This window comes from Emys orbicularis, chromosome 5, assembly GCF_028017835.1.
Source record: "Emys orbicularis isolate rEmyOrb1 chromosome 5, rEmyOrb1.hap1, whole genome shotgun sequence".
Taxonomy (NCBI): domain Eukaryota; kingdom Metazoa; phylum Chordata; order Testudines; family Emydidae; genus Emys; species Emys orbicularis.
The window spans coordinates 125738519-125751708 of record NC_088687.1 but is presented as its reverse complement, the minus strand read 5'-3'; the positions used below and the strand labels follow the sequence as shown (position 1 = coordinate 125751708).

The 13190-nt window shown below is 46.1% G+C and overlaps 1 protein-coding gene across 7 annotated transcripts in view; it reads left to right on the top strand.

Annotated features, from left to right (window-relative positions):
* The window catches only part of ADD1 (adducin 1), a 118179-nt gene extending 105067 nt beyond the window's left edge, over window positions 1-13112 (top strand). For 3 of the 7 annotated variants that reach the window (XM_065405437.1, XM_065405434.1, XM_065405436.1), the window contains 2 exons: window positions 646-741; window positions 10509-13112. In XM_065405437.1, the coding sequence (XP_065261509.1) occupies window positions 646-741; window positions 10509-10867 (455 nt within the window). In that variant the 3' untranslated portion in view covers window positions 10868-13112. Of the gene's footprint in view, window positions 1-645; window positions 742-1516; window positions 1552-1683; window positions 1745-10508 lie in introns of those variants that run through there. The other 4 variants (XM_065405440.1, XM_065405438.1, XR_010561457.1 and 1 more) reach the window with 3 other exon arrangements.
* Window positions 13113-13190: the final 78 nt, after the last annotated feature.

Below are 13190 nucleotides of genomic sequence, written 5' to 3'. Positions count from 1 at the left end.
TTGTTTTACATTAACATCTGCTCCTTTAGTATGCAACTACTGTTGAAGCTGGAAGGGAGTGTGGGGGGGATCCTATTTAATTTGAAAAAAAATCTAAAACCACTGCAGAATCTATTTGGAATAATTGCAGTTTATTGCATGTTACATTGTGATTATCTGTGCACCTTTTCATTCTTTGCTTTAAGTAACGTACATTTTGTTTACTTCAAGGTTCTGCAAATAAACTCAAAGCAAGCAAAAGAACGTTGTGTAATTTTAGTTTTGATGCCCTTCTTCCATATGGTTATTTTTTTCCTTTGGCTCTTCCCCATCAAATTCCCCTCCCTTTAGATCAGTGTTTTCCAATGTTTGGCTCTAAACTAGTGTGTAAACTATTGTATAATCATTTCAGTCCATTTTACTGAGAAATATTTTGAGTTGAAATAGTTGGATAACATAACTTCTGTGACAGGTAAGATCACAACAGTGTTAGTCTGCACCTTACCTTTGCTTGCTTTGGAATTATTTGGTATTCAGACAGAAGTTTCATTCAGAAAAAAAATTTATTCAAAGATTTTTGTGTGTGTAGCGGGATGTCTGTTTTCCTGCATCCCTAAAGAAGAATCTTGTGTGCTGTTTTTAATTCCCATACTGATTCATCTATAGAACCTTCAGAAGATGCCAGACAACAGAAAGAAAAGAGTGCTCCTGATCATACTTCAGCCCGTACTCCTCCCAGCACACCAGTTAAGCTAGAAGAAGGTATGTTACATTGAGCTGGGGTGGGGAAGACTCCTGTAGCTGCACCTATCTTGACTGAAGCATGAAAAAATAAGATTTAACGAAGTAAATAGGAATTATTTTGGTTTTTATTTTTTTACAATCTGTAGAGCTGTGTAACTGAATGTAATAGTGGTTATGTTCACAATAATAAAGAAATGTGCATTGTCATTAGACAGATTATCACCATTTCAAAATTGCCTAGTCATCTTGTTGAGTTTCTGAATTGAATCGCCCCTGTGAGCATGCTGAGCAAGATGTGGCTGCTGTTTTTGAAGTGAAATGTTGTTTCTAATGGTGAAGCAGACCTTCACTGAACTGAACATGGATAGATAGTTTGTCAAATCCTGCTCACTGGTTGCACATTTCTTAAACGTTATTGTATTTGGATTACACCTCTGGGAATATTTTTCTCTCCCAGTTTAGATCTTAGTTTGATTTGTTAACGTGATGATGTAAAATTATCAGAAAAATGAGAAAAGGGCCAAGAAAATCTGTTATCCCTTTGGAAAAAAAGGATAAAAGTGACAGTCTATCTGTTAAATAGGTGTAATCTAATTTCTGTTTTGTGTTTCCTTTACCTTGTTCATTGGGATATATCACTTGTCTGTTATGAAGTCTTCCACGCACTACTTCATCTCATTCTGTTTTCTATAAGAATGGCTCCAACCATTCTTTTAATTTAACACAATGGCTGTGATGAATGCATAGATTCTCTACTTGTGCTTTTTTCTTCTTGTGGCTGCGTTACAAACAGGAGATGGATATGCTAAAGAGTACCTGTTACCATAGTAAGTATCATCCCATACTCTGACCTGTTTCTGCTGCTTTCCCGGAGTTCTCTGGGCTTTGCTTCATTCTCTTGCATCTTTGTTGTTTACTGAGTTTTGTTTTCTGTTTGTGTTTTGTTTTTGTTTTTTAAAGGCATTTTTACAGTCAGTGACAGACACTAATTCCTTCCATTGTTGCTTTCTTGGAATTCTAGGTCAGTTACACAAACCTTACATTAAAGTGCGCTATACTGTTGAAAGGGACTGTGAAAGTGTCGTCATGGGTTCCATGTTCGTCTGTCTTTCAGTGACTCTGTAGCCAGCTGCCTCAATTTATGAGTAATAAGCTGTTTGTCCAAAAGCCTGTGGTTCGTATTCCTCCTAGAACATGAAAATTGAACTGTGTTCTGCGTGGCTCTGATACCACCAAGATTCTAAGATTGGAACTTAGTCTGAAATTGTGTTGCATGAGCTAGCTATGAATGAGCTCACTCTTTAAGCTGTGATGGCTTTACAGGGCTAACAAAAGTAAACTTCATGTATGTGTGTATTTCCCTAACCTAAGTAGCTGTGACTGAATGCGATGAGCGCTATGACTGACAGAGAGATCCATTGAGTGAAGGTGCCATTCTTCTTCGAGTGCTTGCTCATGTCCATTCCATATTAGGTGTGTGTGCTCGCCACATGCACCGGTGCCGGAAGTTTTTCCCTCAGCAGTATCTGTACGGGACCAGCTCTGGCACCCCCTGGAGTGGGGCCCGCATGGTGCGGTATCAGTTCCTTCTTGCCGCCAGCGATGGTGCTGGAATATCTGCTGCTTCGGATAGGTTTTCTGTTCTTGTGAACTTTGAAAAACCTGTAATGTAATGTAGTTGTATATAGTTAGTAGTTTCTTAGTTACCCTTAGTAGTAGTTCTTAACTTTTCATTAGTCCCAAACGGGACTCAGCCGGGGGACAGGGCATGCCCTGGTTCCCCAGGCTATAAGCCCTGCGATGGCTGCAAATGGCCTGTGCCCGTCAGCGATCCACAACCAGCTGCCTAAGGTGCTTAGGCAAAGGGCACACAAGTGATAAGTGCCGTATCTGCAAGTCCTTTAAACCTAGGACGAAGGAGCGCGATATCTGTCTGAAAGTGCTCCTAATGGAGTCAGCACTCACTCTGGCACTGGAGCAGCGGTCTGACTGTGCACCGAGCACCGCAGCCTCCATGCGCAGTGCTCTGCCGACGCCATCCACGAGCCGGCACCGGTCTCCCTCCACGGCTCCGGTCATGAAGCTGAAAAAGACTGGGAGGGAAATAAGGGAAAGGAGAGGGCTGGGGGCCCGTGCCGGGCAACTCAACACCCCGTTCAGGAAGTCGGGCCCCAGCTCAAGTCGAGCTGTGCAGCCCATCCCATGCTTTGCCTGTGACCCTGGATAGCAGTGCAGGCCCTAGCCAGCTTCAGGTGCCATCGGCGCACAAAGCTCTTCGAGCAGCTCAAGAGATCCTGACACTCCTGGTGCCACCTATACCGTCTCGAGGAAAACCCGCATTGGGACCTATCCGTGTGTCCCCGCCTCAGCAGCATCATTCCCCATCGAGAGGGACGTCCCACCAGCTTCGCCCTCCCACAGCCGTCACGTCTCAGGACAAGAGAGGCAGGCTCAGCGGACCACTCTTCGGTCCCCACACCGGGGGCACCGATTGAGGGACTCGAAACGTACCTCTCCGGTAGATTGGCGCAGACCCTCTGAGGCACGCACCACCCGGCAAGAACTCCGGAACCAGCCCCTACCATCTTCAAGGGCCCGAGACCGATCAGAGACCGCCAATCGCTGGGCCATCATCTCCTGTCTCCATGAAGGAGGTCGCCCAACTCAGGACGATCCTCCCAGCAACCGGCCCGTAGTAGCTCCCGGTCCCATTCAACGTACCAGTACCGGTCGAGTAGCATGAGGCGTGGATTGCCTGGTATCCAATGCCAATCCACCAAACGCCATCAGTCCCCAAGAGCCCGACCAAGGCATTCTCGCTCGGACAGGTTGGCTTTGGGATGCAGCGACCGGCACCAGTTGCACAAGAGCCACTGCTCAACCCGATCCTGGTTGCCCCATACCGACCGCTCCGCTGGTAGCGCTGGCTTGGAGTGAGGTTCCCTGCCGGCGGGACAAGCCCCCGTACCGGTGGTGCTGTTTACATTATCAGCACTGAAACCTGTCCCATGGCTCCAAGTGCAGTGGCCAGCGCCATGATACCTGTGGAACCCTTGGGGGTTCACCCAACCTTCCCAGGCTGCCTGATCGGTGTTGGGAGCCTCGGAGAGGCCAGCAGCCTTGATATCCCATCCCCCTCTGGTGCTTGAGACTTTGGGGGGTAAGACCCCACAGGTCCAGGAGGACTCAGGGGAGCAAGCTCCTGGACCACCAATGGACATGGAGGTTCCCGCGGCAACGGCATCATCGTCGCCGGACCCCCTCACCCAGTTCCTTAGGATGACGCCAAAGCGCACCAGGAACTTTTGAAGAGGATCACTTCTAACCTGGGGCTTCAGGCAGAAGAATTGGAAGAGCCCTCGGACTCTCTATTTGATGTCCTCTGCTCCTCGGCTCCTGCCAGGGTGGCTCTACCCCTTCATGAAGGGGTTTCCAAAATCACGAATGACCTGTGGCAGACCCCCTCTTCCTTGGCCCCTATCTCTAAAAGGGTCGAACGCAAGTACTTTGTGCCGACCAAAGGGCACGAGTATTTATACTCCCACCCAGCCCCTAATTCCCTTGTGGTTGAGGCAGTTAACCACAAGGAAAGGCAAGGACTTCTGCTGAGAGTGGCCAACCACCAAGCCTTCCTTGGCTGATATGTGGCAAGCCATGGCCAAGTTCGAAGGGTAGCTCCCCAAGGCTTCCAAGAAGGAGTTCTGAGCTATCCTCGATAAGGGCATGACTGCGGCCAGGGTGAACCTCCAGGCGACATCAGATGCTGCTGCCCACACCATGACTTCCGCTATCTCCATGCGGCGAGTCTCTTGGCTGCTCCTCTCTGAGTTATCCACTGAGGTCCAGCAGTCATTGCAGGACCTGCCCTTTGATGGCAGGGCCCTATTTGCAGAGCAAAGAGACAGCAAGTTGCATGGCCACAAAGACTCCTGCACCACCACCCTGAAAATCCTGGGTTTCTACGTCCCAGCCACGGCGCATAAGCAGTTCAAACTGCAGCAGCCTCAGGGCCAGGGGAGCCAGCCTCGGCAGGATCAGCCCCATAAACTAGCCAAGGGTTACAATCGCTGCCTGAGCCACGTGCCTCCACCTTCAGCCCAGTCGGGCTTGACCCATAATAAGCAGGGGAACAAATGGTCATTTTGAGGGTGCGCCTGAGGGCGATCTACCAGACTATTGCCCGGATCCCTCTTTCCCAGTATTCTCTGACTGCCTTTCCCCTTTCCTCCCGGCGTGAACCGCTATAACTTCTGACCACTGCGTCCTCAGCACAGTGGAACAGGGTTATCCCCTCCAGTTCCTTTCTACCCCCCCTTCCCACCCGCCTTCCCTGTCCCTCTTCAGGGACTCCTCTCACAAGAGTCTCCTCACGCAGGAGGTAAAGGCGTTACTACCGCTGGGTGCGGTGGAAGAGGTTCCTCTCGAGTACAGGAACAAGGGGTTCTGTTCCCGATACTTTTTAATCCCAAAGGCCACGGGCAGTCTACGGCCCATCCTGGACCTGCGAGACCTCAACAAGTATCTACAGAAGCTAAAGTTCCGCATGGTCTCTCTGGTTTCTACTATCCCCTCCTTGGATCCGGGAGACTGGTATGCTGCTCTCGACTTGAAGGACACGTACTTCCACATCGCAATCTTTCGAGGGCACAGACACTTCCTCCAGTTTACAGTGGGGCTCCACCACTACCAGTTTACAGTCCTCCCATTCGGCCTGGCGACAACACCGAGGGTGTTTACCAAGTGCATGTCAGTGGTAGCAGCTTACCTCAGGCACCGGGGTATCCAGATCTACCCATACCTCGATGACTGGCTCGTCAAGGGCGGCTACAGGTCTCAAGTCCAAAGGGATGTTGCAGTACTTCAAGCCACGTGCCGCTCTCTGGGCCTACTGGTGAACGACAAAAAGTCAACATTAGTGCCAGTGCAGAGGATAGAGTTCATCGGAGCGTTCCTGCCGTTGGAAAGGTTCAGCACGATGGCGAACCTCATCGCAGAAGTCTCCACGTTCCCTCTCACTACAGCCAGCCTCTGCCTGTGCCTGCTGGGCCACATGGCAGCATGCACTTACATGGTCCGCCATGCCAGGCTCCGGATGCGGCCCCTGCAACAATGGCTTAGGAGGGTCTATTCCCAGTCCAGAGACCCCCTGAAGAAGATCATTACCATTCCCCAGGCAATACTTACCTCGCTGAGATGGACCAACTGCAGGACAGTCCTGGAAAAGGTTCTGTTCGACAACCCTCCTCACTCAAGTTGGTGTCGGACACCTCGGACCTCGGCTGGGGGGACACATCTCGGCAATCTCCAGACACAGGGGATGTGGTCCCCGGAGGAGGCGCGGTTACACATAAACATCAAAGAGCTCCAAGCAGCCCAGCTGGTGTGCGGAGTCTTCTTGCCCCACCTGACAAACAACACAGCCTCGATGTTCTACACCAACAGGCAAGGGGGAGCACGCTCGTCAGCTCTCTGTCAAGTTTGTGGGACTTCTGCATCAGCCACAAAATCCACCTCGAAGCTTGTCACCTTCCCAGCGTCAGGAATATGCTGGCAGACCAGCTCAGCAGGAACGTCTCCTCTCACCATGAGTGGTCGCTCCATACAGAGGTAGCCTGCATGATCTTCCAAAGGTGGGCAACTCCCCAAGTGGGAGATAGAACAGGAAATTCAGGGCCGCTTATCAGCAGGACCCTGGCAAAGATCAAGAGAGACAAGGCGCAGGTAATCATGATCACACCAGCGTGGCCTCGCCAGCACTGGTTCGGCATGCTCATGAGCCTGTCAGCGGCCCCTCCCTGGCCCCTTCCCAACCGACTGGACCTGCTGTTGCAGTACCACAATCGGCTCTTATACCTCAGCCTCGGGTCTCCACCTCTCGGCATGGATTCTCTGTGGCTGAACCTGGAGGAGCGGACCTGTTCGGAAGGAGTCCAACAGGTCCTCCTGGAAAGTAGGAAGCCCTCAACTAGACTGACTTGCCTGGCCAAGTGGACGAGGTTTTCCCGCTGGGCGTCCGAACGGGGCATCTCTCCCTCGCGTTCCTCCATACAGGCTGTCCTGGACTACTTCCTCCATTTGAGGAATCAGAGCCTGGCACACTCTTCCATTAGAGTGCATCTTGCGGCCATCTCTGCTTTTCACCCACTGATCCAAGGACAGACGGTGTTCTCCCGTGACATGATGGTCAGATTCTTGAGAGGGCTGGAGAGACTCGTCCTGCAGTGGGATGTTAACTTGGTCCTCTCTAGGCTCACTGGCCTGCCCTTTGAACCGCTGATCTCTTGCTCCCATCTGTCATGGAAGGTTGCATTCCTGGTGGCGGTGGTGTCGGCAAGACGGGTCTCAGAAATTAAAGCTTTGACCTCAGAACCACCGTACATGGTCTTCTACAAAGATAAGGTTCAATTGCGGCCCCACCCAGCCTTCCTGCCAAAGGTGGTCTCCACCTTCCATATGAACCCCTTATGGGGGGAGGGATAGCTCAGTGGTTTGAGCATTGGCCTGCTAAACCCAGGGTTGTGAGTTCAATCCTTGAGGGGGCCACTTAGGGATCTGGGGCAAAATCAGTACTTGGTCCTGCTAGTGAAGGCAGGGGGCTGGACTTGATGGCCTTTCAAGGTCCCTTCCAGTTCTAGGAGATAGGATATCTCCATTAATTTATTATTTATAACCAGGACATCTTCCTCCCGGTGTTTCGTCCCAAACTGCACAAGACCAGTGAAGAGAGGCATGTTCACGTCCTGGACATCCAGAGGGCCTTGGCTTTTTACTTAGAACGTACCAAGCCTTTCCGTAAATCCACTCAACTCTTCATTGCTACAGCGGATAGGATGAAGGGTCATCTGATGTCCTCGCAGAGGATTTCCAATTAGATCACCTCATGCATAAGGACCTGTTATGACCTGGCAGGGGTTCTGCTGCCGCTGCCAATTGTCAGAGCCCACTCAATGAGAGCTCAGGCGTATTCGGCGGCCTTCCTGGCACACGTCCATATCCAGGACATCTGTAGAGCCGCAACGTGGTCCTCGGTCCACACATTTACCGCTCACTACGCCATCACTCAGCAGGCCAGAAATGACGCTGGATTCGGCAGAGCTGTGTTGCAATCTACATGTCCGTGAACTCCTACCCAGCTCCAGGGATACTGCTTTGGAGTCACCGAATATGGAATGGACATGAGCAAGCACTCGAAGAAGAAAAGACAGTTACCTTTTCCGTAACTGGGGTTCTTCGAGATGTGTTGCTCATGTCCATTCCATGACCCACCCTTCTTCCCCACTGTCGGAGTTTCTGGCAAGAAGGAACCAAGGGTGGGGGGAGCCGGCAGCGCCCCTTATACCCCGCCATGCTGGCGCAACTCCAGGGGGTACCGGAGCCGGTCCCCTACTTATATAGCTGAGGGAAAAACTTCCGGCACTGGTGCATATGGCGAGCACACACACCTAATATGGAATGGAAATGAGCAACACATCTCAAAGAACACCAGTTATGGAAAAGGTAACTGTCTTTTTTATGTAGTCAGTTTTCTGACTACAACCGTACTTAAAGAATATAATTTTGAAAAGTGTATTTCCATGGTGATAAAACTCTTGCATCTGTGTGTGTATAAAAAAAAAACACTTTACCTCCATTCAGGCCAAAGCTGCAGACAGAAGTTTTAATGGTATTACTGCATCAGTGTGCACTTAGTATGTGTTTGTGCTGTTAGTTCTAGAATAGATCTTTACATTTCTAAGTATTGTCGTGTTGTTGTCTCTGAAATTGTTTTTGTTAGAAGATGTAATTTGGAAAACCTCACTGATGGATGTACTAAAATCACTGAGCGAAATAACAAATCTCGTACACGTTGTGTGGTGTTCTCCTTTATCTGATGTAGAATTTGAGGATTTCTCTATTCTGATTAAAAACTTGCCCATCCTTAAGCTAAATTCAGAGATCCGTGTTTCATTCCAGTGTACAGTGAGTGTTTCCATCTTACTAAATGATGTAGTGACAATTTCAGAGGCGGGGTGGGATAACTGTCTTGGACAGATGAGTTAAAATTATTTTTGTATAGCTGTAATGCTTTGAAGAGTGGCAAAGTCTGTTTAAATGCCAGTAGCTTCCTATGCTTTTATTTCAGGAATAATCCAAACTATTGCTGGTCCTTAGACTTTTTTTCCTTTTTTTTTTTTAAATAAAAGTCTAACTACATGAAAATCGGGTGCGGTACATGTACTAAGAAATTAGTCTGATTAATGCCTTCCACTTTAATTCCTGAAGAAATAAAAATCATGACTAGAAAGGTGCTGATGATTAAAAGAGCAATGCTGGTGATAGACTGTAAATGAATTGCTGTATAATGGTCATAAAGGGTTAATCAGACTAACGCCTCATGAGGCAGCTCATAACATACATAATGGCTTTCTCCTTTACCCTGCTTTAAATCCTGTCTGCATCATAACACAATTTCAGACTTCTGACTTTACCATTCTGAGCATTTGACTTGATACTGAGTATTAAGTGGTTATTGTGGGTCTAACATAACAGAAGTTCCCACTATTCTAGGCAAATACATATCACACATTCACAGAACAGTGTCTTCTAAGACACAGCATGAGGAATTTTCAGTACAATCCTGCAGGAATAAAGGACACAATTTCATTAGAGACACTCTCATACTTTCTGTAGACTGTTGTAATCACCTCTCAAAGCCTTGAACATAAAACTAATGCTCTGACCCAAATTGTTGTCCCTATTTTTCTCGCAGCTCGCAAACCTCTATGGCCTGGCTTTCATCCACTTTCCTCTTTATGCTCTACTGTCATGGATGGAGTTGACACAGCTAGCTGGCCACTTATTAATTGGTGCATTCCATGCAGGCAGGAAACAGGTGCCGTGAGTTCTAAGGCAGTGCTCAGTGCAGACAGGATTGCTTTACAATAACATGGTATATTTAAAAGGCGAGTGTCACTAAATCTCACCGATGACGGTGAGGTCCACTGTAGATTAGTGAGTAGTGTGCACAGGGCCATAGCAAGGCCTATGTACCACTTTAGCCCCATTTAAGCTATGGCTCATGCTTTGCACAGGGATGAAGTCACGCTAAGTGAACCCATGTGATCTAAAAGGCTGCATCACAAAACATGCTTAGCTAATGACATTTGACAGGCTATATTGGTTTTATTTATAAGACCTCATAATGCACTAATAATTCTGGTCAAGATAATGAAACCATTACAATAGCAGACCTCACTATGAAGCTGTCTCTTGTTAAATCTTCTCTGAGAAGCTCCATGGAAATACTGGGATTATTATAAAGCCTGGCAAAATGAGAATTAGTGAGATTCTCAGACGTCAAGCCATTGTGTAATTTGCTCCATCCCAACAAATTAAAACATTTTAAAAATTGGGAGCCTAATGACAATATCTCATTAATGCCAATGAAAATTGTAGGTTTAATTCCCTGCTCACTGTGCTAAAAATCCTCAGCATCGTTTTCAAATGTAGTTACATTACTATGTTTTATTTATAAAGCCTTGATATTTACTCTCTTGGCACTTTAGACCATTATGGTTGGATTCAACTTTATCTGCTGCCTGGCAGGAAGTTGAAAATAACCTTTTGAACATTCCACCTACATCTCTGTGCCCAAAGGTAAAGTAGAATTGACAGATTCCAAAAGCATTATGTAAGTTAAATGAGCTAGATTTTCACACAGCACTCACTATACAGTAGCTTCACCTTAATGTCTTTTAGAGACCAGCACACTTTAACTAAATATTTCATATCAATCCGTCCATTAGAGACACTGCAGGACCAGACTTACAAAGATGACAGTGATGCTGCAACTTTCAAGCAAACCCTCCCAGACCTCACCCCTGATGAGCCTTCAGAAGCACTCGGCTTCCCAACCTTCGGAAAGGAGGAGGAGGAAGGTAGGTGCAGCGAAGATCTGACCAAAAGTCAGACTGAGTCACCTGCAACAGAAAATCAAGAGCCCCAGTCCCAACCTGCTGAAGAGGCAACAACACCAACAGCTGAGGAGGGGACAGCAGCTGATCCAGGTAGTGATGAATCTCCAGGAAAATCCCCATCCAAAAAGAAAAAGAAGTTCCGCACTCCTTCCTTCCTGAAGAAGAACAAAAAGAAGAGTGACTCCTGAAGGCCTGATGCGCTGCAGAAACACTGTCGTATTTTAAAATCTAAATTCATTAACCACTAGAATGTACCGGATTGTACTGAGTGTTTTGTCGTCTTATGTAAAGGAATGCAACAAATAAACCAACCAACCCTTCAAGTTATAGCTTGATTGTTTAAGGTTATAACAGGAAATTAACGTGCAGAAAGGTGCTAAACCTCTGTTCTCAGCAGCAAACCACAGATTTGATCCTTAATTTGTAAACAAAATTAAATGGCTTCCATGTGGAAGACATTGAACCACTGTTTTTAATTTAAAGCCCACACTGCTTTATGTATGAACACAAGTATTTTTGACCAGGCCACGTTCACAGTGCAGTATCTGCTCACTCCAGAACGTGCTCTTTTCCAATGTTGTACTCACCAGTCACAAGTGGATTCTTTTTTAAATATTGCATTTTAGAGAGGATGCTTGTTTGTTTGCATTTTAGAGGGGGCACATTCTTGAACTGATTTGTATGCTTCTGCAATCTGTGATTACAGATCATGTTAGAGTAAGGCTTTGAGACTATCCTCACCTTACCCCTCCTGTCTTCTCCCTGCCACCCCCACCCCCCCAATAACAACAACAATAAAATCTGCCTTTAACCCATATTCTGTTTTGTGATATAGCTGGAACTTAAACTTAACCTTGTGATGTCTAAGAGGAGTGAACTGGTGATGATGTTTCCTGCTGATACTGTGCATTCAACTTTTCTAATAAATGCAATATTGTGAAATCTATCTTACGGCCCTCTTCCCCAACCAAAATCAGAGACCATCAGAAATCACTTGCATAGCAGTTTGGTCTTTAGATACAGGTTGAAAACAATTGTATGTTAGACTTTTGGGACACTTTTAATTGGTGATCTAGAGCATGGACAGCTTTGGATTGGGTCTTCAGTGCACATTTCATTGTTTTGATAAAACTTCCCTGGGTGCAGATGCAAATCTGTTACATATAAGCCACATTTGCAGGCTGGTAGCTTCACTCCCTCCCCTAATAAAAATGTAAACACATTACACTGAACACTTAACATATGTTTGTATATTAACTTTTTCTTTTCACTTACTGTAGCTCGTATTTCTTGCTTTGTGTTGCCAGCAGTAGTTAAGTCGGGAACAGAAATCCCTCCCAGAGTCCTTAGAGGTGCATTTACTACAGCTTTTCCATAAGCATTTAGCATGTAGCAAAGTCAGGAAAATCACTTTCACCTTTTATTTGCCATCCTCTTCTAGTTACGATCATGATTCTCTCTCTTCACTGAGCACACACAGAGATCCACCTTCAAATGATCTTTTTGAAAGCCAAAACATCTTCATTTGTTACCAACGTGAACTTTCCAGAAACCTTAATGAATTCACCCCAGCTATAAACCGAGATGTTCCAAATGTCAGTGTTCAAATGACACATTTCTATTTGTAACAGCAGAAAACATTCAAAGATTTCTCCTTGGGGAAAAAAAGTTGGCTTACATGCAATGACTATAACTAAAATGAAATTCAGTAATGGATGTATCCTATAAGAGTATATAAAATACCTTTTTTATAGTGAGAAAAATAGCAGACAGTGAATCCCTTGCAATTTGTGCAGTATGAAAGCATTGAGGAGTAGAACAGGTTCAGCTGTAGTGCAAAAATAAAGCCTATATTAGGCCTCAGATGCATTGAAAACTTGGACCAAATTCAAGTGGTAAAAGGAAAACAAAATTACAAGATATGACAATAGCACTGTCAGGTGAGGAGGAAAAGGTTTAGTGGCAGTAATTAACACACCAGAAATCTGACTTCTCTTTTGGAATACATAGAGGTAGGGTGGAATTAGATGCAACAGCAAATCACTGCTTAAGAGTGACACCTAAACAATAATGTCTAGTAAGGACTGCATGGCGCTAATGGCTTTGAGCTTGTATTCTAACCTATGTCCTCTGTATACTAGGGAGCATACAGTACTTATCTTACTTTGCTAAATTGTGTTTTATTGCCAGGGTCATAATTACGTTACTAAGCCATTGCTACATGTTTCAGTTAATAATGGAGTCCTCCCTTTTATCTTTGACCACATATGCAATGATTTTGATTCTAATTTTGTAGTTTGTTCTTTCAATTCTTTGTATTACACTATGAAATCTAGCTGTGTACAGTATGGTTACACACGGTGGGGGGGAAAAACAGTCATGTATTTTTCTTTCTTTGTTGTATCATTAAGTTTTACTCAAATAAAATTCTTCTTTAAAAGAGTAAGGTTTTTTCCTCTGTTTTGAAAGCTGTTGTACAGTTTTAATTTCCAGAATCTCTTAGGGAATAGT